The 24,117-nt window shown below is 42.3% G+C and overlaps 1 protein-coding gene across 1 annotated transcript; it reads left to right on the top strand.

The window, feature by feature from the left end:
• Nucleotides 1–218: 218 nt before the first annotated feature.
• Nucleotides 219–23,192, top strand: slc25a25b (solute carrier family 25 member 25b). The gene is made up of 10 exons (XM_080046815.1): nucleotides 219–1,053; nucleotides 10,996–11,122; nucleotides 12,521–12,608; nucleotides 15,647–15,758; nucleotides 19,694–19,852; nucleotides 19,939–20,091; nucleotides 20,184–20,291; nucleotides 20,736–20,903; nucleotides 21,165–21,315; nucleotides 22,995–23,192. Exons 1-10 carry the CDS (start codon nucleotides 703–705, stop codon nucleotides 23,177–23,179), a joined length of 1,602 nt encoding a protein of 533 aa, XP_079902941.1. The 5' UTR covers nucleotides 219–702; the 3' UTR covers nucleotides 23,180–23,192.
• The last annotated feature ends 925 nt before the right edge of the window (nucleotides 23,193–24,117 follow it).

The following is a 24,117-nucleotide window of genomic DNA, read 5'->3' as shown; positions in this document are numbered from 1 at the left end:
CAATTCTAACTAAAGTTTCCCATCTGTCTACTACAGAGTATCCTGCCTGCTGTGCTGCCTACCATAGAGAGATGCCATGCAACCAACACGTTTGCTGTCCGTCTGTCAATCAGGCAACAGCAGAAGGGCAGAATGAGTTCACGCTGCAATCTCGCGATGTACAGCGAGACTTCAGACGCACCCGGTGCCGGTGACAAATGTATTTATCTTCTCAACGGTCGGCGAATTGGCGGCCCTTTAATTAACGGTTTTTCGCATTGGAACCTTATTGTTGGTGATTTGCGATAGACGAGCCGCTCAAGGACTGTACTGTTAGATGCTTTGAAGGTATTTTAATAGACGGTGGAGGCGGTGACAGCTCAGCAGTAGGATAGTCTACTCATCTCATTACCGCGTCTCGTTTCGCCGGCTAGCTCTAATGCTGCGTCCACACCAAAGCTTAAGTTGAAAACGCTAGTCGTCTAAGCTTATTTATCAAGTGGAATCAGTGAGAGGAAGCCTGTTCGTCTCACGTGAAACCTTGGTGGTAGAGAAAGTGGGTTTTGTAAGTTAACCGGCACCTGGTTTTTACTTTCAGTGGAAATGGAGGGGACATGTGATGTGACGTGGTAGTCTTTTTGACCGAAGCTGTGAGCCGGTTGGCACTGAAGCTAATGTAGAGTGTCAAGCTGTTCAGGAGCCAAATAGCGGCGGACACTCATAATGCACCAGCAGGGCTCGTTCATATCCCCCTTGCTCAGTAATGTATTCTGCCAGTGCCGGTGTTATACCGAGTTCGACCACCAGTGCAGCGGAGGCGAACCCGCCCAGCACCCCCCCTCAGCTTCCAACACCTCATCCACACCGGCCACCCCGCAGTCCAGTGAGTGTCACCCGGGCGCCCACCAGTCATCGCACCCGTGTGACATATGCGGAGGTCCCGAGCAGGAGCACCACAGGCTCAAAGTGCTCTTCCAAGTCCTGGATGTGAACGGTGATGGAGGCATCTGTGTCAACGACCTGACGATTGGCCTTAAGAAGTTAGGGGTTCACCGCACTGAACATGAGCTTATGGTGAGTAGTACATTGACATATCTCTGCAAAGTGTATAAGCTCGTATTTTTGTATGTCATTGTTCTTCCTGGGTCGCTGTCTAAATGAACAAGAAATAAGGTAACCATCGCAAGTATAAAGATCCTTCACTTAAGTTAAAGTACTAATACCGCCCTGTAAAAATACTGTGCTACAAGTAGAAATCTTGAATTGAAAATGTTTCTAAAGTATTAAGTATAATCAGAAAATGTACTTAAAAGTAAATGTACTTAATGAAAAAAAAACGTGACAATTATGTTATATTATGACATTATTACTACTCATCATCAAAGAGGGAGTCAGCCATTATGAAGAAAGCCTGTTGTCATTCAAAATACCTTTTTGACAAAAATCCGTACATCTCTCACACTCCACTTACCTTCCAGAAATCCAGTATTCATACACAGCCTATGAACTCTGTGAACATACATGTTGCTAGCTAGCTATGATGGCCCCCCTCTGTTTATATGCCCTTTGTGTACATGCCTGTTAATACAGAGGCTAGGCTGTGTATTTATACCTGATCACTTTTCAGTGCACACACACTCACACAGTTCATATTGGTAGCAGTTCATAAGGGGATATTCACTGGTTTTGACAAAGTGACAACACGCATTCTAGAATCACTGTCCTCTTCATTCTGCCACCGATAGACTCAGGTTTTTCATTGAGTCATTACTTTTAAAAGGGGATTCCTGCTGAAACGCAGTGGATGATGCCTATTTGATTTGACACCGGGCAGCAGTTGTAGTTAGAGTTTACAGTAAAAGGTAAGTGAGTAGTACAGGAGTCTTCCTCTTGACCTAATTTGAGAGTCTGGATTTGAAGCAGATCAGAGCTGTGAAAATCCTTCTGCTTCTCTTGTGAATTTCTCTTTGTGTGTTGTGGTCGGACACCTAATCCTTTATAATGGCATCTTCCGCATGCCGTTTGAAACTGTGGCAAATGTCCAAGACCATAGACAGTCGCAAGTTTTCACACCCTAATAACTTTAAAGTTGTTCTAGCTACTATACACAAACTTGTCAGGATTCAGTGTATCCCAACCAAAGATTTTCTTTATCATTTGACAGTTATAGCCAGAGCATTACCTTCCAGTCTATATAAACCCCCTCCATATAAAATCAAAGGGACCCAGTTTACTCTTCTACTAAACCAGGGGGTCCAAACTACGGCCCGTGGGCCAACTGCGGCCCGTGGCCTGCTTTTTATTGGACTGCGGCCGATTTTAAAAATATAAAAATTTATTTTTTTATTTTTTTAAATCCATGTGTCCTTCTTCAATAGCTTCTAATTCATCTGACACAGTTTCTCCAAATAATGTTTTCATACAAAATTCTTCAGATTAAGCCTCTTAATTTTCCTCTCAAAGTGCACCAGATTCATGCATTTCACTTTAAAAAGTAAAAAAAAAATCTCCCGGGGGGGCATACCCCCAGAACCCCCTAGGAGGGTCGGGATCTCGGCTGGCTACTATTTTCACCCAGCTGGACAGTGGATGGAATAGCAGAAAACACTGGGTGTCTGAATGGCGTTTAACAATAGTCAATGATTTGGTCACCCCTAACATTGGAGAGGGGCCCCCCCTAATCAAATTCTGCTTAGGGGAAATGTGTTAATTTGCTAGGAAAGTGTTGCCGTGAAGAAGGATTACAATTTACGAAGACACTATGAAACTAAACATCAGAGCAGCTACATGTCCTGATAAATGTGTTATTTTTGCAAAGTGGCCCGGCCCTTCGTAGATTTTTCTGTATGTGGACCTCAGTGAAAAAAGTTTGGACACCCCTGTACTAAACATTAGAATCGGCTAAATGCATGATCTCAATGGCTGACCTTGATGATGTTGGAGGATTTAGACAGACCTGTTTAAGCCAGCAGGCCTCGCTAAGCCACAGGTAAGGAAATAATAGCTTTGTGCAGCAGTGGTAGAAGATAACCAGAGCACACTTAGCTGAATCTTTAAAAGGATTGGCTACAGCAGGGTCCAACTCCTGTCAGCTAATAATGTAGTGTAATAATAATGTAGCCCTGACTGAAAGATACGTGATAATTAAAATTTGTGGAGAATGGCACACTTGAGTAAGTTTTTAGATTTTGTTATTGCACTTGCACATTTATTTCTAAAGTGGTTTAATGAATTTAGACTAGGATGTAATAGGTTTGTTGGCCATTCAATAAACAATCATTCAAGTCAATCTCACCTGACATTTGATTTTCAATAGAGTCTAATGGCCTTTGCACACCGGACTCGTTTCTTTTTTCTTTGTGCAATTAATATGTGCGGTAATAATAATTATCGAACTAATATAGAGTCAATACAAGCTTCCATATCAGCAACGTAATTTCGCTTCGCTACATTGCGGCTTTTATTTTTTCAAACAGAGTTCGATTTTTCTAATACGTCGCTTCCGTCAGATCAAAATTCGCATCCCAAATGATTTTGCAAATTTTGTGCCGTTTATATATCCAATGTGCAAAAAAAGTCTTAAGCAGAAAGTTAGGTCATGTGTTGCTTTGACAGTGGCTCTTGAACCTTATGACACTGAGAGTTTTCTTCTCATTGTGAATTCTTATGGACTTGATTGATTTGTTGTGGAGTCAGAAATGGCAGGCCAAGGCTATAAAATAACTGATGGACTGCCTGGTTCAATTATTAACAATGATCTAACCACTGTAAGTAAGTTGATGTGTGCTGCTGACACACATGCTTCATGCACACACAGCATAAGGCCCCCTGGTGCGCTAAACCTTAACTGACAGCAGCTCATGTTCCTGGCTCTGTCTAAGGGTTAGGGTCCAGGGTCACTCTCAGGAATTTAGTGGCTGGTTACTTCTGGCCATGTCCAAATGCACTACCAAACAGGCTTAAGGAAGATCCTGTATTACTGTTGTTTTGATTCAAAATGTTCATATTCATGTTCAGATACATCTCAGTGTTTCCCCTACCATTGCCGCTCAATTGGTTTGTGTTGTCATAAATGTAGCCTATGAGACCAGCCATATCTCACACCATCAACAACTACAAGAACATATCAGGGGCTGCCTTCCACTAACAGATGGAAGTGGAGAGGGCCCGGTCTGACTAGAGTCTAGATTGATGACCACATAAACCTATCAGGGACTGCCTTCCACTTACTGACCGGGCTGGGCTCCTCCCCACGGAGATTGGAGAAAATCCATCTGATCTGTCGTATCGAAATGTGCTGCATGTGAAGCTTGCAAAATCCGGCTGCTCTCGCCAGGCTACTCTAATGCTGGTGGGAGAGACTTAAAGAATTTGTATTGTTGCATTGAATAGTTTCAGTATTTGGAAGTAAGGACTTCTTCCTACAAGTAATGTGAATTTTATGATGAGATGGACCAGCTGTTTGCTGACTGTGTGCTTGAATGACTCAGGGAGAACAGGAGGACAGGGAGGAGGGAGGCATAACTCAGCAGATTTTTCTGCTGTGAGGAAGGTGTTACCAGGGGAAAGCCCAACCCCTCCTTCTGCTCTTGCTGATATTTGAAGGCATACATTACTTTCCATGCTGCCATCGCATCCGCCATTGGCTGAGGGGGCCGCTTCCGTGGCTGGAAAGTCAGACCTGCCAGTATGGGCTGCAGTGATTGGTCGGGCTGCGCTGCAGTGAGGATGCAGGTTTCTTGAAGCTCTCCTCCTTGCTGCATTTTTCTGGTGGCTGATACTGAAGCCGGCAAAGTGGCAAATTCTTTGCTTATTTCTGTTAGCTGCGGCCATCATTCTCAACATGGTTTACATTGTTAAATTTAAAGTTTGAAAAAAGAAATGGATTGAATCATGCCTCATCAGAAGTTACATGGGGAGACTCAGCTTTTGAACATTTCATTTTTATCCTCCTGCATTTGACTCCTATACTGTGGACCAGAGCCTGTGCGTCGGTCAACAGAGTGATTTTAAAGAGAGATCCAGGAAGAGGATAAGACAGAGACACTCGGCTGGAGCAGTGAAGTATAGAGGAAAGTGGTGAAGTCCCACACTGTCCTCAGATGACCCTTTTCTGCACTTGTTCTGCTTAGTTTCTTTGCGTTCTTTGAGTGGAGAGTCAGCCACGTAGAAACAGTAAGCCTCTGTTTGAGGATGCTGCGAGACATGCTGAGTTTCCTTTGCCAGAGCCTTTTTGGCAGAACACAGTGTAAGCCCGCTGAAACTCAGTCAGAGGAGAAAGAGACTGAGGACACTGAGACCAACTGCAAAGGACTGCAAGCTGGTCTCCATGAAAAGAATGCACACTCCTCCCCTGACAGTAAAGAAATTGGCAAGGGGAATGTCACTCCAAAGAAGACCACAGTGTTAATTATGCTGGCACCACCTATGACGCTCCAACAGGTAGGATAATGCAGGTAGCTGGGTTTTTTTCTTTTCTTGTGTATACAGTGACATCTGTCCACAAGGACTGATGTACTGAGTAGGCAGATTTAAGGGGCTGGGTGTTGGCAAGGACAATAATGGTTTTTAATATTTCACGATACAGTGCGATATGGTGCATTTTGCGATATTCCACATAGTTCACTGAAATGAAAAAACAGCTGATAAAGAAGTTGCTGTGTACGATCTGGGTAGTCCTAATACTTCTCTCTCTCTCTCTCTCTCTCTCTCTCTCTCTCTCTCTCTCTCTCTCTCTCTCTGTGACTGACTGACTGACTCTTAGTCAGATCGGCCTGAGCTTCCGGATATGGCTTGCGCACGGCACGAAGGTGTGCATCCTTGATTGATTGTTAGGTTTTTTGGACCAAATATGTAGAAGTTATCATATTTCTATCATGCTGGCGGCGAATACATGCGCGCACTGAAGGCCACAGTAACGACCGGCATGAAGTAGTCTCCGGCTAAACCCCGCCTCCCTCTGATTTGATTGGCCGCTTCGCCCAAAGCATGAATTTACGAACGGGACACACACAGCAGACCGACATAGCCTGGTGTTACTCATTGTTGTTGGCTCCTTTGACCATGACAACACGTTAAGCAAATGAGGACTTTTAGCAAAGTGACTTCTTATGAAGCATGTGTGAGTTAGAATTAGAATCATGAGTGTTTCGGTGTCCATTGCTGTTTGCCTCAGTGTCTTTATGGATACTGCCACCAGATGGCATAGAGGTCTGAAATACAGTCATATGAAAAAGTTTGGGAACCCCTCTCAGCCGCATTATAATTGACTCTGCTTTCACAAAAAAAAAGATAAAAGTGGTATGTCTTTAATTTACCAGGAAATGCTAACTACTGGGATGTTTTCCAAACAAAGATTTTTTGAAAAGCAGTATTTGGTTGAATGAAATAAAATAAAATGTGAAAAACTGGCTGTGCAAAAATATGGGAACCCTTGTGGTTTTGTTGATTTTAATGCATGTAACAGCATGTAAGGGGCCACTCACACTAGGGCCGCGGCCCCGTGCCAAAGCTAATTTGCATACTAAAGTCTAGAACGTTTGGCTAGTGTGACCACGCCAACTTGTATTCCAGCACGGAACAGCCCCTTGGCCACGGCACACCTGGGAGAAGTGTGCCATGGCCAAAGTACAGATGCTAATGAGATGACACGCGCACAAGCAAGCGCACAAGCAAGCGCACAGGCGGCGTTCCTGACGTGAATTTATTAAGGATGCATTGTCCGTTAACGTCCGCTGCCTTACTAGTCGGCACCAGAATTGCCCACCACTTGGACTTGTAGCTACATAAAATGTGTGAGAATTAACGTGTGTGTAGACCTAGGTGTGGGCTAATAAAAGAGGGAGAGAGCTAAATAGGTGAGCGCAGAAAGCAAAGCAAAACGGTTTTCGTGTTTACTCACGTTCGTCAGATGATTTTTTTCTTTTTCCTCCCATCAGCTGTCATAACTGCCTTTACGCATGGCGGTGGAGACGCACCCAAAACAACACACCGCGGCCCGGTGATAAGGAAATAGTAGCCTACACTAAGGTTTAACAATAAACTTTATAAAGACACTTAAAAAAACTATCTCTGCCCATACAAAAAGGTCTGACTTGGATTACTTGATGGAGCGATCGATGTGTATAAAACCATCCGGTAGGTACGGTCTGATGACGGGCTGTTATATTAATAATAAACAGCGTGCTGCACAAATATGAGACTGTTCACCGCAACCTATTACGTCAAGGCTACATTTAAAAAAAAACAATAGCTTAAGGATTCTTGTTGCTCTAATGTGGAAGTGGAATATATGATGCAAATTTGGCCGGATGAAAATATTCACAAACAGTCGTATAACCTACAAGTAGACTACGCTCCAAATCCTAAACGCGCACGGTGATGTAGGGAAGGTGCAATCGTGCCCAGGCCACGAGCAGTGTGACCACGGGCCAGCAGGGGGAGTGGGGAGGGGGGAATCGTGCTGAATCTTTCTGCAGCACGAAACAGGCAAACGGCCCTAGTGTGAGTGCGCCCTAAAACTGATGACTTTAAACACAAAATTGGTTGGATTATGTTGTTAAGCCTTGAACCTCATAGAAATGTCTGTTTAATCATGAGAAAAGGTATTTTAGGTGCCTAAATGCAAGTTGCACTTCTATTTGGCTCTCTGCTGAAGTGAGACAGAATGGGATCATCAAAGCAGCTCCCAAAATATCTGAAAAACAAAGATTATTCATTGTCATGGTTTAGGGGAAGGCTACAAGAAGCTTTCCCAAAGGTTTCAATTGTCAATTTCGACTGTAGGGAACGTTGTCAGGAAATGGAAGGACACAGGCACAGTGGCAGTTAAACCCAGGCATGGCAGACCAAGAAAAAAACAGGAGCGGCATAGGTGGAGGATTGTGAGAATGGTTGCACACAACCCACAGATCACCTCCAAAGACCTGCAAGAACATCTGGCTGCAGATGGTGTATCTGTACATGGTTCAACAATTCAGCGCTATTTGCACCAAAACATCTGTATGGCCGGGTGATGAGAAGGAAGCCCTTTCTGCGCCCACGCCACAGATACAGTTGCATGGAGTATGCAAAAGCTCATTTAGACAAGCCAGATTCATATTGGAAGAAAATGCTTTGGACTGATGAGACAAATTTAGTTATTTGGTCTTTATAAAAAGCGCTTTGCATGGCGAAAGAAGAAAACTGCATTCCAAGAAAAACACCTGCTACCTACTGTCAAATTTGGTCATGCTGTGGCCACTTAAGGGACTGGTTAAAGTGGATAGTCGGATGAATTCAACCCAGTTTCAACAGATTTTTCAGGATAATGTTCAGTCATCAGTCACAAAGTTGAAGTTGCCCAGGGGTTGGATATTCCAACAAGACAATGACCCTTAACACAGTTCAAATTCCTGCAGAGGGAAAAGTACAATGTTCTGATATGGCCGTTGCAGTACAATGACTTGAATATCATCGAAAATCTATGGGATGATTTGAAGCGGGCTTTCCATGCTCGGCAGCCATCACATTTAACTGAACTGGATCGCTTTAGTGTAAGACTGTTCAAAATACCTACATCCAGGATCCAGACACTCATCACAGGCTACCAGAGGCGTCTAGAGGCTGTTATTTTTGCAAAAGGAGGCTCAACTAAGTACTGATGTCATTTTTCTTTTGGGGTGCCCAAATTTATGCACCAGTCAAATTTTGTTATGATGCTTATTGCATATTTTCTATTATTCCAATAAACAAAATGACACTGCTGAATTGCTTCTGTTTCCCTAGGTATGTCATATATGAAAAGGAATTTGCTTCTTTGAAATCCCAGCTAATGATGAACAAAAATCCCCAAAATTAGAAGGGGGTCCCAAACTTTTTCATATGACTGTAGATTATATAGTGGCTTTTGCAGCATATTTTCTGGGGTCCATTCACAAAAGGTGTTAGTTTGAAGAATAGAAATGAGTCTGCTGACACAGAAATGAGTTGAGGTAGATAAAGTATTTTATTAGGATAAAATAACCCATCGCCTGTGTCAGGCCAGGCGGGCCATGCCCGGTTAGCCAATTCCATTATCCCAACCTTCCTTCTGCCTGTGTGTCTGCATCTTTTAACCTGAAAATGTGATCTCCTGGTTGGTCAGTTTCCCTCGCTAAGATCTGCCCTTAATCAGTCTGATTGGTGAATTCGAACTATCTCCAACCTATACTGTTCATCTGTGTTAATCAATCCCTAGAGGCGATATCCCGTGGGGCGCCAAGAAGTCTGATTCAGTAACTTTACGACAATCCCTTTAGCCAGGGGCCAATAAATTAGCTGTTAACTCTTAACCAGGCTGTCCTAAATTGCCCCCCACAAAAGATCATCTCCGAGTCTCCCTTTGTGTTCAATTTGAATGATCTACAGATCAGCCTGCTGGCTTCCTCAATTTAAGCAATCCACATTCCTAACTCTGGTCCCTGCAAGATGAGACTAACTCAGTGTCGTGTCCTCCTGAAGCAGTATAGCTTAATATAAAATGTTTAGTAACACAACACACTACACTTTAATGTGTCTCCTTATACTGCAGGTTCAGAACAAAGTTGTTGAAATGCAATCAAGCAACAAATCCTCACAGTGGAGAAGCCGGCAACAAAATGTTTGGCTTTTTTCTTTTGTTGATTCTGTTAATTGACTGACTCAACAAATAGTTTTAACTTTATTAATACAATATATATGATCATCTAATCGAGAGAGTCCATTCTGAGTACAGCATTTTGAGTACATTTGATACATAAAACACAGCCAGTATTAACAGTAAGTTTTCAATGCAGGACTTTTACTTCTAAAGTTGTACTTTTAGATTGTGGTATTGCAATATTAGAAGCATGATGTAAGGGCTTAAACATGCAAAGTGCTATTACTTTATAATCATTTTAGCATTTTTATTTTTTTTTTATGATTAGGGTTGGTAAGTGGTTGATTGATTGAAAAAAGAAAAAAATCCAACCCTCAAACACTGTCATATTCTGGCCTGGTCTCCATCCTGGGAGTCCAGTGGTGCACATGGTTGATAGTCGTGCTCACTCAGTTGTTTGCCTTCTCACTAGCATAGCAAGTCATCTGGTAAAGTATTGCTCAGGTGCATTCTAAGGAAAGACAAACAAGCAGATTTCCTCTCTGGTCTGCAAACCTTTTTCCTGACAGTAACTGTATATTCATCAATTGCTCGTAGAAACTCTACCCAGTTGTCTTGTCCCGGCTCTATTGGCAGAAGGTGTGTGTGTGTGTGTGTGTGTGTGTGTGTGTGTGTGTGGGGGGGGGGGGCTCTAAAGTGTTTTTGAGCTGCAGACTGGGTCAACAGTGTACAGATGGTATGACCTCTGCTACTGTTTGTCCCATCACTCTGTCCACAGGGCAATAAGGCTGTCTTATATAACGGCGCTTAATATCCTTTATATATAATGCTACCGAACAGTATATACATTACGGCTAATGCATTCTGCTTACTGAAACATGTTGACTAGGTTAAATACAAAAACATAGCCAACATGTTTCATGTGTTGCTGCTGTCCCTCTTGTGTTTGTTTCTTAAATGGTAACTAAACCCCAAAAACAGATTTTTCATCTTACAACCAATTTATATTGGAATTTAGTATTTTGTTGATTGTCTCAGGTCCAATTTTTCACATTTTTGAACAGAGTATGTTCATTCAACATATTTTGATATAAATCTGCATATTCGGCGGCATTGGCGAAGTGGGTAGGGAGGTCGTCTCTGGAGTGCAGGGTCGGAGGTTCGACTCCCCGCACCCACGCCACATGTCCAAGTGTCCCTGGGCAAGACACTGAACCCCAAATTGCTCCCGATGGTTCAGAGAGCGCCTTGCATGGCAGCTACTGCTATCGGTGTATGAGTGGGTGTTTGAATGGGTGAATGTGGTAAGAAATGTAAAGCGCTTTGGGGCTGAGAAAATTGGATAAAAAGCGCTATATAAGCCAAGTCCATTTACCATAGTGACTCAAAGGTTTCTGTCTGCTCTGTTCTCTTTACAGAAAATAGTGAAAGCAGGAGACAAAGACATGGACGGGCAGTTGGACTTTGAGGAGTTTGTCCATTACCTCAGAGACCATGAGAAGAAACTGAGGCTGGTCTTCAAAAGTCTGGACAAAAAGAACGACGGTAAGGAATCTGGTGACAGCTGGCTTTTCACACTGCTGGGGGGTTATTGAGAACAGATAAGGCCAATAGTACTATAACTCTTAAAGGTTCAGTAAGCAAATTCTTACTTTTAGCTAACTTCCCTCGTACCTACGTCACCCTATTAATACACTGCGGTCTTCAAGCAGCGAGTCATTTAGCTTCATCTCAAATCCGTAGGTGTGATAAAACATGATAAAAACCATCAAAACAGACATTGGGAAGGATTTTTACCTGCTCCTCCATTGTAGGCGCATTAACATTCACCCCTCTGTCGCTCTCTGTGCGTGCAGCGGCAGTGAGACGTGCAGGTTAATAGCAGTCTCTCTTCTGATTGGATATCAGGTTTTGGGATACCCGAAAAGTTTATTTGCCGATTACATGCAGAGCAGGTGACTGAGAGACCTGTGTTATGAAGCGTGCACTCTATATAAGTGATCATTGTATGAGTATAGAGCGATTTAACACTTATATTAACATAAATATATCACTCGCTTCACCTTTTAAGGGTTACAGTGATTTACTATTGCAGTCCCCAAAAAGTTCTACAACCCCAATTCCGAAAGAGTTGGGACGTTATGTAAAATGTGAATAAAACAGAATGTGATAATTTCCTCATCCTTTTCAACATGTTTTCAATAAATAACAGAACAAACACATCATATGAATTTGTTAAAACTGATAAACTTTATTGTTTTTTTGTAAATATATACACAAATTTAAAAAAAAAAATCAATTGCAACACATTTAAAAAAGGTTGGGACGGGCATTAACATATTGGGAAAGCTGTAGAATGTTAAAGAAATACCTGTTTGGAACATTACTCACATAAACATGTTAACTGGTAAGAGTCTTCACAAGAGCAAATTGTATCCCATTTCATATTATGTTCTGCTACTTTATAAAGTGTGTGTTTTTTGTTTTTTTTGCAATACATTTCTCCAAAAGAGAGAACATTTAACATTTTAAATTCAAATGAGTTTTTGATGGAGCTTTAAATATAATTATTTCCCCTTAAGTTTTTTACAGGCTTAGTTTTGCTAAAATGTGACGTAAAGTACACTGACCTGTCCTGCATGCATCATTTCAGTGAAGTTCACCCTTTAATTCATACAATTTGTTAGCCTCATAGCATCATTGCCTAAATCATATTTACTCTACTCTACTTTTACTCTAAATCTACTCTATTCTACATCTACTCTACTCTACATCTACTTTTCGTTAGCCTAATAGCATAATTGCCTAAGTCATTTTTTAAGGGTTATAGAGTAGGGTAAAGTAGATGTAGAGTAGAGTAGAATAGAGTAGATCTAGAGTAGAGTAAATGTGATTTAGGCAGTTCATTAGGCTAACAAATTACAACTGCTCTCTGTGCTGCAGGCCGGATCGACTCGCAAGAAATCATGCAGTCTCTGCGTGACCTGGGAGTGAGCATCTCTGAGGAACAGGCTGACAAGATCCTCAAAAGGTGAAATGACATATGGCTTTTTTAATTGTAATATATGTCACAGTATAACTACAGTGGAGGAAATAAGTATTTGATCCCTCACCCATTTTGTAAGTTTGCCCACTTACAATGAAATGAGCGGTCTATCATTTTAATGCTAGGTTTATTTTAACAGTGATAGACAGAATATCAAAAAGAAAATCCAGAAAATCACATAAAAAATATATATATATATAAATTATTTTGCATTTCATTGAGTGAAATAAGTATTTGATCCCCTACCAACCATAAAGAATTCTGGCTCCCACAGATTAGTCCTCGTGCTTTAAAAGAGTATTCCTAATCTCAACTAGTTCCCTGTATAAAACACACCTGTCCACATAGTCAATACATCAAACTCCAACATCTCCATCATGGGCAAGACCAAAGAGCTGTCTAAGGACATCAGGGACAAGATTGTAGACCTGCACAAGGCCGGAACAGACTACAAGACCATTGGCGAGAAGCTGGGTGAGAAGGAGAGAACTGTTGGTGTGATTTTTCGAAAATGAAAGAAACTCAAAATGACCATCAATCTCCCTCGGTCTGGGGCTCCATGCAAGATCTCACCTCGTGGGGTATCAATGATCATGAGAAAGGTGAGGGATCAGCCCAGATCTACACGGGAGGAGCTTGTTTATGATCCCAAGGCAGCTGGGACCACAGTCACCAAGAAAACCATTGGTAACACACTATGCCGTAATGGATTGAAATCCTGTAGTGCCCGTAAGGTCCCCCTGCTCAAGAAGGGACATGTACAGAACCGTCTGAAGTTTGCCAATGAACACCTGAACGACTCAGATAATGCTTGGGAGAAGGTGATGTGGTCAGATTAGAACAAAATCAAGTTCTTTGGTATCATAGTGACTCGCCATGCTTGGAGGAAGAGGAATTCTGACTATGACCCCAAGAACACCATCCCCAAAGTCAAGCATGGAGGTTGAAGCATTATGCTTTGGGGGTGTTTCTCTGCTAAGGGGACAGGTGGACTTCACTGCATCAAAGGAAATATGGATGGGGCCATGTACCATGAAATACTAGGTGACAACCTCTTTTTCTCAGCCAGGTCTGTAAAAATGGGTCGTGGATGGGTCTTCCAGCACGTCAAAGACCCTAAAAAAACAGCAAAGGCAACAAGGGAGTGGCTCAAGAAGAAGCACATTAAGGTCATGGAGTGGCCTAGCCAGTCTCTGGACCTTAATCCAATAGATCTGTGGAAGGAACTGAAGCTCAAGCGACAGCCTCGAAACCTTAAAGATTAGGAGAGGATCTGCAAAGAGGAGTGGTCCAAATATCCTCCTGAGATGTGTGCAAACCTGGTCATCAACTACAAGACACGTACTTGCCTCTGTACTTGCCAACAAGGGTTTCTCCACCAAGTACTAAGCAATGTTTTGATAGGGGATCAAATACTTATTTCACTCAATGAAATGCAAAATAATTTATATCTTTTTTTATGTGATTTTCTGGATTTTCCTTTTGATATTCTGTCTATCACTGTTAAAATAAACCTAGCATTAACATGATAGACCGTTCATTTCATTGTAAGTGGGCAAACTTAAAAAATCAGTGAGGGATCAAATACTTATTTCCTCCACTGTATGTGTTCAGAGTGAAAGGTTACTTGCTACAGGCATTACTCCTATTTCTTAGCCATCATCCATATACTTATATTTCATCCATGACAACTGCAAAAAAAACTATCAATAAATTCACTCCAGAAAAAAACACACAACACGGGTAAGCAAACGAAAGCCTTGACTTTAAATCTTGTCATTCAGTGTTTGTGCACAGTCAGGCTTTATAAAATATGTGGCAGAATTCTATAATAAGTGACTAAATGAATAAAAACATGGCTCTTAGGATTGACAGAACAGAGAAACACTTGTCTTCCTTATATCATGAATTTTGAACTCTCCTCTCACACACCTGGGGCTCTGTCCCTAGCTGCCCTGTCTGTTGCTAATAAAAAAGTTTTAATTTATTTTTTACCAAATTTACAAATGACAAAAGTGTGTGTCTCAAATGACAAAAAGCCAGCCCAAAGCTTGTTGCGACATGTTTATACCACGTTATGTTGCGCTCTATAGTTTTAAACTTTATGTCATTTAAACATGAAATACATACTGGAAGGAAACCAGGAAGTGCCTGTCACGGTCACATATGTATTTGATTCTAAAATGACACAACGTGTAAAAATATAGAGCACAAAATAAGTTGGTAATTCAACAATTCCCAACAAGCAAACTGGAGTATTTAGTGATGTTGACTTGACTACCAGTGTTTGAGCTAAGCTAACCTGGATGAGCTACCTTTGGACATACATTTATCCAAAATGCACGCACAGTTACAGGAACGGTTTCTGTCGCCTTATCTTGAGCCGGAGAGTGAGACAAAAAGCTCAAAATTCTAAATGTTGAACTATTCCTTTAACAGATACATTAAGCCTGAAATGTTATGTTACTATTCATGTGAGCTCTCTAAGTTGTTCTGTTAACCATTTCAGCATCTGTCTCATGTTGTTATGTCTCAGTGTATGACCTCTGTGTAGTTCGTCTAACCTCCTGTGTGTGTGTGTGTGTGTGTGTGTCTGTCTGTGTTTTCCTCTTTCTGGCTGATCCCAGAATGAGGGGGGGTCATATCTGGGCCCCTATCTTGTAGTAAGTAGTAGTTTCTATAGTCTGCCTGCTCAGCCCTAGTGCTGCACTCATCACCATTGCATAGCCTGCCTAATTCACTTTCATGCTGCTACTTTTTCCCAATGATTTTCAGATCAGAAAACGCAACAAAATATCACATTGGGCAAAACAAAAGAAATGCAGTCCTTAAACGGTGATTCGGTTTTAGCACCGAGCGCTCACGTTATAAGGATCCTCCTGCAACAAATGAGTGCACTTGAAGGAGGCCATGTTCCCCATACTATTGCATGTGATTTAGACAAGTGTGATTGTTCTGTGTACTGTCTAACACTGTCCCCACCTGTAACGCTCTGGCTCTGCTGTGTGTTTTTACATCCCCAGTATGGATAAGAACGGCACAATGACCATCGACTGGAATGAGTGGCGGGATTACCACCTCCTGCATCCAGCAGACAACATTCCTGAGATCATCCTCTACTGGAAACACTCCACGGTACACACTCCTGCTCTCTGTAGTCCAAAGCAGCAGCTCATTTCATCTACTACAATGCATCTGAAGACACAGGAAGCTGATGACACGTTTCACAATATATGATAAAAAATAACAAATAAACTTTTCTAGGCACTTAAAGGCATACTAATCGATCTACTCACCATCGCTACCTGTCTGTGTGCACGCTGAAAAAAGTTATGTGTTGACGCACAGCCACGGCCCACGCTACAGCGATCTAAAATGCCCGGCTCAGAGCCAGCCAGTTTCGGGGAACGGTCCACCCGACCACTCACTTTGAGCGTCAAATATTGCCGCATAAACAAACATTCGCCAAACGTTTGCTGGAGATTGCTTAGTATTCCTTTTTAGAGATGCTGGTTGCAAGTGGTTAGAATATATGTTGAGCTAATATATATATATATATATATATTAGGGATGCACCGAAATGAAAATTCTTGGCCGAAACCGAATAAAATTAAACAGTTGGCCGAAAGGCCGAAACCGAATACCGAAAGAGGCTTTTGCAGTTTTGTTTATTATTTAGTCAATTATTTCAACATTGCATACATGAACTCCCAAATGTTCTCCTCAAACATAGCCTACAACTAAAAAGCAACCCTAAATAAATAAACAGTAAAACCTTCAAATCTAAGAGTAAAATTTATATTTTACTAGGAATTAATTTGTGAACCACTCACTGATTTTTACCTTGACTTATAGTTATATGAGGATGAATCTACAAAAAGATCGACTTATTGCCTTTCTTCATTTTTTGCAGTGCAGGTTGAGTTGCTCTAAAAAAACTGCACCACAGCTCCCACCGTAATGTCCAGACTTCAGAATTTGCATCAAAGCCCTGATCATAACAATGAGAGGCATTAAACGATGTCCATGCTTAGGAGGTGATTGTAACTTTTTCGTCTGTAGACTGAAACTAACGGGGGGAGGCGGCTCACTGGACATGTAGTCGCGCTGTCAGTTTGCCGACATGGCTCTGTGTATTCAGGCTCGAGAAATGCAATCGGACCGTAGGAGCCTTTTCCCCCAACAGCGCTAACGGACAGGATATCTCCCGTTATCATTTTAGCTGTCAAACTAAAGTTTTTTTTGCGCGGCGGCCCTCACCGGCGAGGTGTCACTGTGAATGACACCGTTACCAACTGTTACACTGTCACAGAGTTTCCCCGGGTGAATCGCTGCTTCGCTCGCGCAAGGCTTTTGTGTTTCTAAGGTGATTAAACATCAGTCTTGGACGAGCGTTTTAACTTTACGCTGCATAAAGCATTGCACTGTCTGCGCCGTGTTTCATCCAGTTGCTCCCACACTGGACTCTGACATTTTCATGCACGCTCCAAACTGTTCCTGCTGCGCGCTCACAAAGAGACGTGGGCTCGCATACACGGTTACGTCTCTCTTTACTGCCATTTCCTGGTTTACAAGCGCGCAGCTCTTTTAGGGCGCACTCACACTAGTGCCGTTTGCCTGTTCCGTGCTCAGCACGATTCAGCACGATTCCCCCCCCTCCCTACTCCCCCCGCAGGCCCGTGCTCACACTGCTCGTGGCCTGGGCACACTTGCACCTTGCCTACGTCACAGTGCGCGTTTAGGATTTGGAGCTTAGTCTACTTGTAGGCTATACGACTGTTTGTGAATATTTTCATCCGGCCAAATTTGCATCAAATATTCCACTTCCACATTAGAGCAACGAGAATCCTTAAGCTATTGTTTTTTTTTAAATGTAGCCTTGACGTAATAGGTCGCGGTGGACAGTCTCATATTTGTGCAGCACGCTGTTTATTATTAATATAACGGCCCGTCATCAGATCAGACCATATGTATTCGGATGGTTTTGTACACATCGATCGCTCCATCAAATCCAAGTCAGAACTTTTTGTATGGGCAGAGATCGTTTTTTTAAGTGTCTTTATAAAGTTTCTTGTTAAACCTTAGTGTAGGCTATACTGTTTCCTTATCATCGGGCCGCGGTGTGTTGTTTTGGGTGCGTCTCCACCGCCATGCGTAAATGCAGTTATGACAGCTGACGGGAGGAAAAAGAAAAAAAATCATCTGACGAACGTGAGTAAACACGAAAACCTTTTTGCTGTGCTTTCTGAGCCGACCTAATTAGCTCTCTCCCTCTTTTATTAGCCCACACCTAGGCTTACACACACGTTAATTCTCACACATTATAGCTACAAGTCCAAGTGTTGGGCAATTCTGGTGCCGACTAGTAAGGCAGCGGACGTTAACGGACAATGCATCCTTAATAAATTCACGTCAGGAACGCCGCCTGTGCGCTTGCTTGTGCGCGTGTCATCTCATTAGCATCTGTACTTTGGCCACGGCACACCTCTCCCAGGTGGCCGTGGCCAAGGGGCTGTTCCGTGCTGAAATACGGTTGGCGTGGTCACACTAGGCCAAACGTTCTAGACTTTAGTATGCAAATAAGCTTTGGCACGGGGCCGCGGCCCTAGTGTGAGTGGCCCCTTAAAAACATATTTCCTTAGTGTCATTTAGTTCGCCAATTTTCGGTAATGTTGTTCGGCTTTTTAACTGTTTCGGGCCGAAACCGAAAATGACTTATTTTGCCATATATTCGGTGCATCCCTAATATATATATTCTTTTGTAATCAAATAGGCCCGAATTAGTCTTTGTTTTGAAATCATAACATTTAATTATATTAATGTATTAGCTGCATTGTTTCTACAGCAGTGCTTCAACCTGTACAAAAAATTTTCTTCTCCGTAGTCACTCTGAATCTTTCCTGTAACAAGTGATTCTGTAACAGCTAGTGTCATGAACCAGCTCAGGGAATATGACAAAACCAAGGTCAATAGAAGACATTCACTTAAAACCAAAGTCATTTATATAAAATCTTAGGTTAACACAAACCAAACAATTGAGCGGGTAGATCAGTAATGTCAATCAAAGCAATGTGTGTATGTATGGCATGTGTACAGTAGAGTTGTTGACTGTGCAAACAAACAGGATGATGCAGTGCTGATGCCAGCTGCAGACAGACAGACAGACAGACAGACAGACAGAGAGAGGGAGAACACATGGGCCAGCTTACATAGACTAAGGGCCCAAGTGAGCTTAATCAGCTGATGAACCTCCAATGTCAGCCAACCGTACGCTCAGGACAAAACACTGGGAGGTTTTCACACTAGTCTGCAACATTCATACTGCCACACCGATGTGGTGTGTGCCGGGGGACACCATCAAATTGCAGATACAAGTTACTTTATTAAGCCTCTTTTCCACTGAGCGTTTCAGTTTGGTGTGGATCTGCACGCATTTATCTGTGTTTCCACTGTCAAAAGTTGGGAAGGGTACCAAAATAAGCAAACTGAGACGCACCTATATTTGTCACCCTGATGATTCTATAAATCAAGTCCAAATAGGGCTTAAAAATGAATCTAGTCATCATGCCAATCATACTGCACTTTGGTGTGTGTCACACAATGCTTACTGTAAGATTGACCCTGCGTTCCAATCCCCATACTATCTACTATTAAGTATGGTAGAAAAAAAGATTTAGGATGTCCCGATTCTTGTGGCCACATTTGGTATGGTTTGAAATACCAGGATGCCTACAACGTCCGGCCGAGATTTTTAGTGTTGAAAACAGCATCCTATTTGAGATATTCTGACCCAGAATCTAGTGTGCTGCGGAAGTGGCGCCACATCGACGGAGCCTCCATATGAAAACAAACGGGGTGCGACAGATATAAAAGCAAGATCAAGGCGCAATGTTCTGATGAAATAAATAAGTAAAAGTGTCCCAAGTGTATGCCTACTGCACCCTAATTAGATTCTTTTTATGATCAGATGTATGTAGAATAGAAAAAAGAAAGAGTATGCGATTTGGAACGCAGGGTGTGTTTCCTGAGGATCGGTGTAAGCAGGTCTTCCCCCTGTGCTTCCCTCTCAGATCTTTGACGTTGGGGAGAGTTTGTTGGTTCCTGATGAGTTCACTGCAGAGGAGAAGAAGACAGGGATGTGGTGGAGACACCTGGTGGCTGGAGGAGGAGCTGGTGCTGTGTCTAGGACCTGTACGGCCCCACTGGACCGCCTCAAAGTGCTCATGCAGGTACAACACAACATGTTGTTTAGGCAGCTGACTCTCACACAGGGACAACACAGTTTGAATACATACTGTCTGTCTGTCCTCCCCAGGTCCATGCCTCCAAGGCCAACAGTATGCGTATGGCTGGAGGCTTTGTCCAGATGATCCGAGAGGGCGGCGTGAGGTCACTGTGGAGAGGCAACGGCATCAATGTCATCAAAATCGCCCCAGAGTCTGCTATAAAGTTCATGGCCTATGAACAGGTATACACACCAGCACAGCTCTGACTTGACAAGGCCTTTGTTTCTGTCACATTGTGTGTCATTGTATAACAAAGATGGATGTCCTGTGTCAGATTAAACGCTTAATTGGAAGCAACCAGGAGACGCTGGGCATCGGGGAGAGGCTGGTGGCAGGCTCTCTGGCTGGAGCCATCGCTCAGAGCAGCATCTACCCCATGGAGGTGAGGGACCCCCGACACACACAATCCAGCTGTGCTTTAAATAATACTCTGCATGCTCGTTCACATTGTGTTTATTATGTCAATGTTATGTAGCCACTCAATATGTTTGAATGCACAAATATCCAAGTTGGATCTCTTTGTCTTGTGACTGACTGCCCATTTTAACTTTTAGCCTTGAACCCATCATGTGAAAGTGTACTGTGCCCTCTTATCTGGAGGAAAACAGGCCTCCACACGCAGACTCACAGACCTTCACTTATGCACAAAGTGTGAGCAAGTCATTTATGTAAATGAGGTTCATAATAATACACAACTTCTTTTTAATGTGAGAGATAATGCACGGCATATAGTCTTATGCTTGTTGAAAGTATGAAAGATTCTCTAGCTCTCCTAAACAACCAAGTGGAACTGTGTTTGATGTGACATCACTTCCTGCCCTGTCAGGTCCTGAAGACCCGCTTAGCCCTGAGGAAGACGGGTCAGTTTGCGGGCATCGCAGACTGTGCCAAACACATGTTCAAGAAGGAGGGAGCGGCCGCTTTCTACAAAGGCTACGTGCCCAACATGCTGGGTATCATCCCCTACGCTGGCATCGACCTGGCTATCTATGAGGTGAGGACACCACTTGTCTTTTTCTATATTGTTCTCTTAGTTAAAGCCCCTATGAACCAACATCTACAAAATCCTAATAACTATGTCATAGACGCCTAATAGTAAGCATCTGAATTCTATGAACATTTCATTTCAGATTTTTTTCAAAAGCTTATTGAGACTCCACACTTTCTATCATATATTGATTTTGACTGTTTTAGAGCATGTTTTTCCAGAGCCTTTAAGTCCGACTCCTTTTCCCTCCTCCTGTCCTTTTGTCAGACTCTGAAGAACTGGTGGCTGCAGCGCTATGCCGTGGACAGTGCTGATCCAGGAGTCTTTGTGCTGCTGGCGTGTGGCACCACCTCCAGCACGTGTGGTCAGCTGGCCAGCTACCCTCTGGCCCTGGTCAGGACACGCATGCAGGCACAAGGTCAGCACTCTAGCGCTCTGTTCAACCTGCCATCGGTGTATCAGTGTGTGTATGGATGGGTGAATGTGGTAAGAAATGTAAAGCGCTTTGGGGCTGAGAAAGTCGGCTAAAAAGCGCTATACAAGTCAAGTCCACTTACCATTTCACCTGCTGCTGTCTATTACAAGAAGAAAGAAAATACTCGGGCTGTCAAACAATGATTTTTTTTTCAGATTAATTGCAGAATTTGGAATGTTTACAATTCTATTATTTTGCATTTCACAACAGTTCTGAAGTCCATATTATATTATTATTATAGGGGAAGGTGGGGTGATTTGTGCATTTTGGAAGTTGCAAAACCCATTGTTTCTAGAAAACCGTGGAAGAAATTGGAAATGTGACCACATATTTAAGAAGAGCCATCCATTTGACTCATCCTGTAAAGAAGGGAGACACAAGGAATAAGATATAAGCACATTTAAGCTCAAAAAACTGTGTTTTGCCTTTCAAAGTAAAATTTCCATGATCAAGGTTTTTTGATTATTGTGTCTGAACAATTATAGACACGTTTGAAAACATTTGACACATGTTTTAGTGCTTTGGTATGCTACACTTTGAGTCTATATAATTAGCACAATGTCAACCCTAAATTGCTGCATCATGCCTATTATCCAAAATTCTGGGGATGGGGTGATTTGTGCGCAAGGGCCTGGGTGAGTTATAAGTAAGTAAGTAAGTAAAATGTATTTATAAAAGCACATTTATGACAGTTTGCACTGTCCAAAGTGCTGTACATAGTGCATTCAGTAGGTAAACAATGAAGGTAAAATAACAATAACCAAAATAAAAGACGTAAAGCCCATACATCCACATAAACACAGATAGTAGTGCAGAGGTAAGTAAGTAGTGCAGAGGTTAATGGGGAGGAAACACCAGGGTGTACATATGGGTTTTGAGCCTTGATTTAAAGGCAGAAATGTAGGGGGAATCACATTTGTCAGGTGGCAGTTGGTTCCACAAGCACGGAGCAACTAGTGCAAAGTACATTTCTGAGAGTTGTGCCAGTGGCATGGCTGTATACGCTGGTCACCAAAAGAAAGTGATTGTCTACAGTAGCTCAGAAGAGAGTGACATCTCAATTCCACTTAACGACACCACTGATGAGAGTTCAGATGGCCAGAAAGATGATGATGGTGACTTTGTCATTGTGACACAATGACGCACAAATCACCCCACTACGTGGGGTGATTTGTGCGACAAGACAACTTTTTTTCCGAAAGCTATATTTCTTAAACAGTTTATTCCAGATCCAAAGTTTTTATTGCCAGGGATGCACAACATCCTGAAATATATGTACATATTTGAGTTGGAGACATAACTGTCAAGGCCTCACTTTAAAATCACTTTGAGTAAAAAGTTGCACAAATCACCCCACCTTCCCCTATTATATAAATATGTCATCATCCATTTTTAACTCGGACTGTACTTAAATCAGCTGTAAAATAGTCTTTTTACATTGGAAATAAATAAAGGTGGTGGTTGGCCTATACAGTTGTAATGTGAGATGACATATTATAATATAATGTGAAATACATTTTTGATATGTTCAGACTGGTGTTTCTTGCACTCGTCACAAGTCAATAAGCCAGCTGCTTTGTGTTTGGTGTAGCATTGTAATGTGTTGCGCCTCTCCCCCTAAGCTACGGTGGAAGGCGGCCCTCAGACCAACATGACGGGCCTGTTCAGACACATCATCAGGACCGAGGGGCCCATGGGTCTCTACCGAGGCCTGGCACCAAACTTCATGAAGGTCATCCCCTCTGTCAGCATCAGCTACGTGGTCTATGAGCACCTCAAGATCACACTGGGGGTCCAGTCCAGGTGAGGGAGGAGGCCAACACCTACCAGGGCTCTTTTCTTTTGCTGTTTACTTCTGAGCTGGACATTGGGGGGGGGGGGGAGAAGCTGACATTCAACACATTTTAAAAGAAATAATCAAAATCCAGGGTTTTGAAAAGATTTATTTTAAATGATGTGAATGATTTAGGAATGTGAACTTGCAAGAGAGACTCATGAAGGAAATTTTGATTGAAGTAAGTCAGTTGCTTTATCCAAATCTTCCTTTTTGTGCAATTCAGCAGAGCTCCAACACCTGTTATTTCTCAATGTTAGCATTGAATGAATTGAAGTGGTTGACTTGTGTGGCCAGTAAAACCTAGCTGCTAGATTTGGTTACTGTGGATATAAGTAAAGGGAAGAATCTTCTTGAAGGGCTTTGCTAAGGCATATAAGGCTCAGTGTCTATCTAGATATCTAGATAGAATCACAGCTTTGCTCTGTGTAACATGATCAATGGTCAGACAAGACTTAATCGAATAATATATATTTTTTTTTTAAATATATTCTGCTGCAGCTAGTTTCCAATAGATGGAACGCTATTTTTTATTTCTACAGACATAACTGGACAAACACTTAGTTAGTTAGTTCCATGATTTTTCCGTATGGACATTAGTTTGCATGAAAGCATTCTAAACATTACCAGCATACACCTCATTCAGACTATTAAGTTATAGGCCATGCAAACAACCAATACTTTCCAAAATGATATGGTGGAATTTTCTTCACTGTGTTAGTCATCCCCACAATCTTTAAGCAGACATGTGTCCATTCATTTTTACCATTGGTTCAACCCTTCCAATGTGTGACACTCCAACAGGCCAAACTGTGAACTTTCAACTTACTATAGGCATTTCATGCCTGAACACATGAATGCTTCCAAATAGATGAATCTGTAGCCTGTCTGACTCATTTCCTCGTGTGTTT

This window comes from Ammodytes marinus (assembly GCF_949987685.1).
Source record: "Ammodytes marinus genome assembly, chromosome: 18".
Lineage (NCBI taxonomy): Eukaryota > Metazoa > Chordata > Actinopteri > Uranoscopiformes > Ammodytidae > Ammodytes > Ammodytes marinus.
This window is presented reverse-complemented; position numbering and strand designations above follow the sequence as displayed.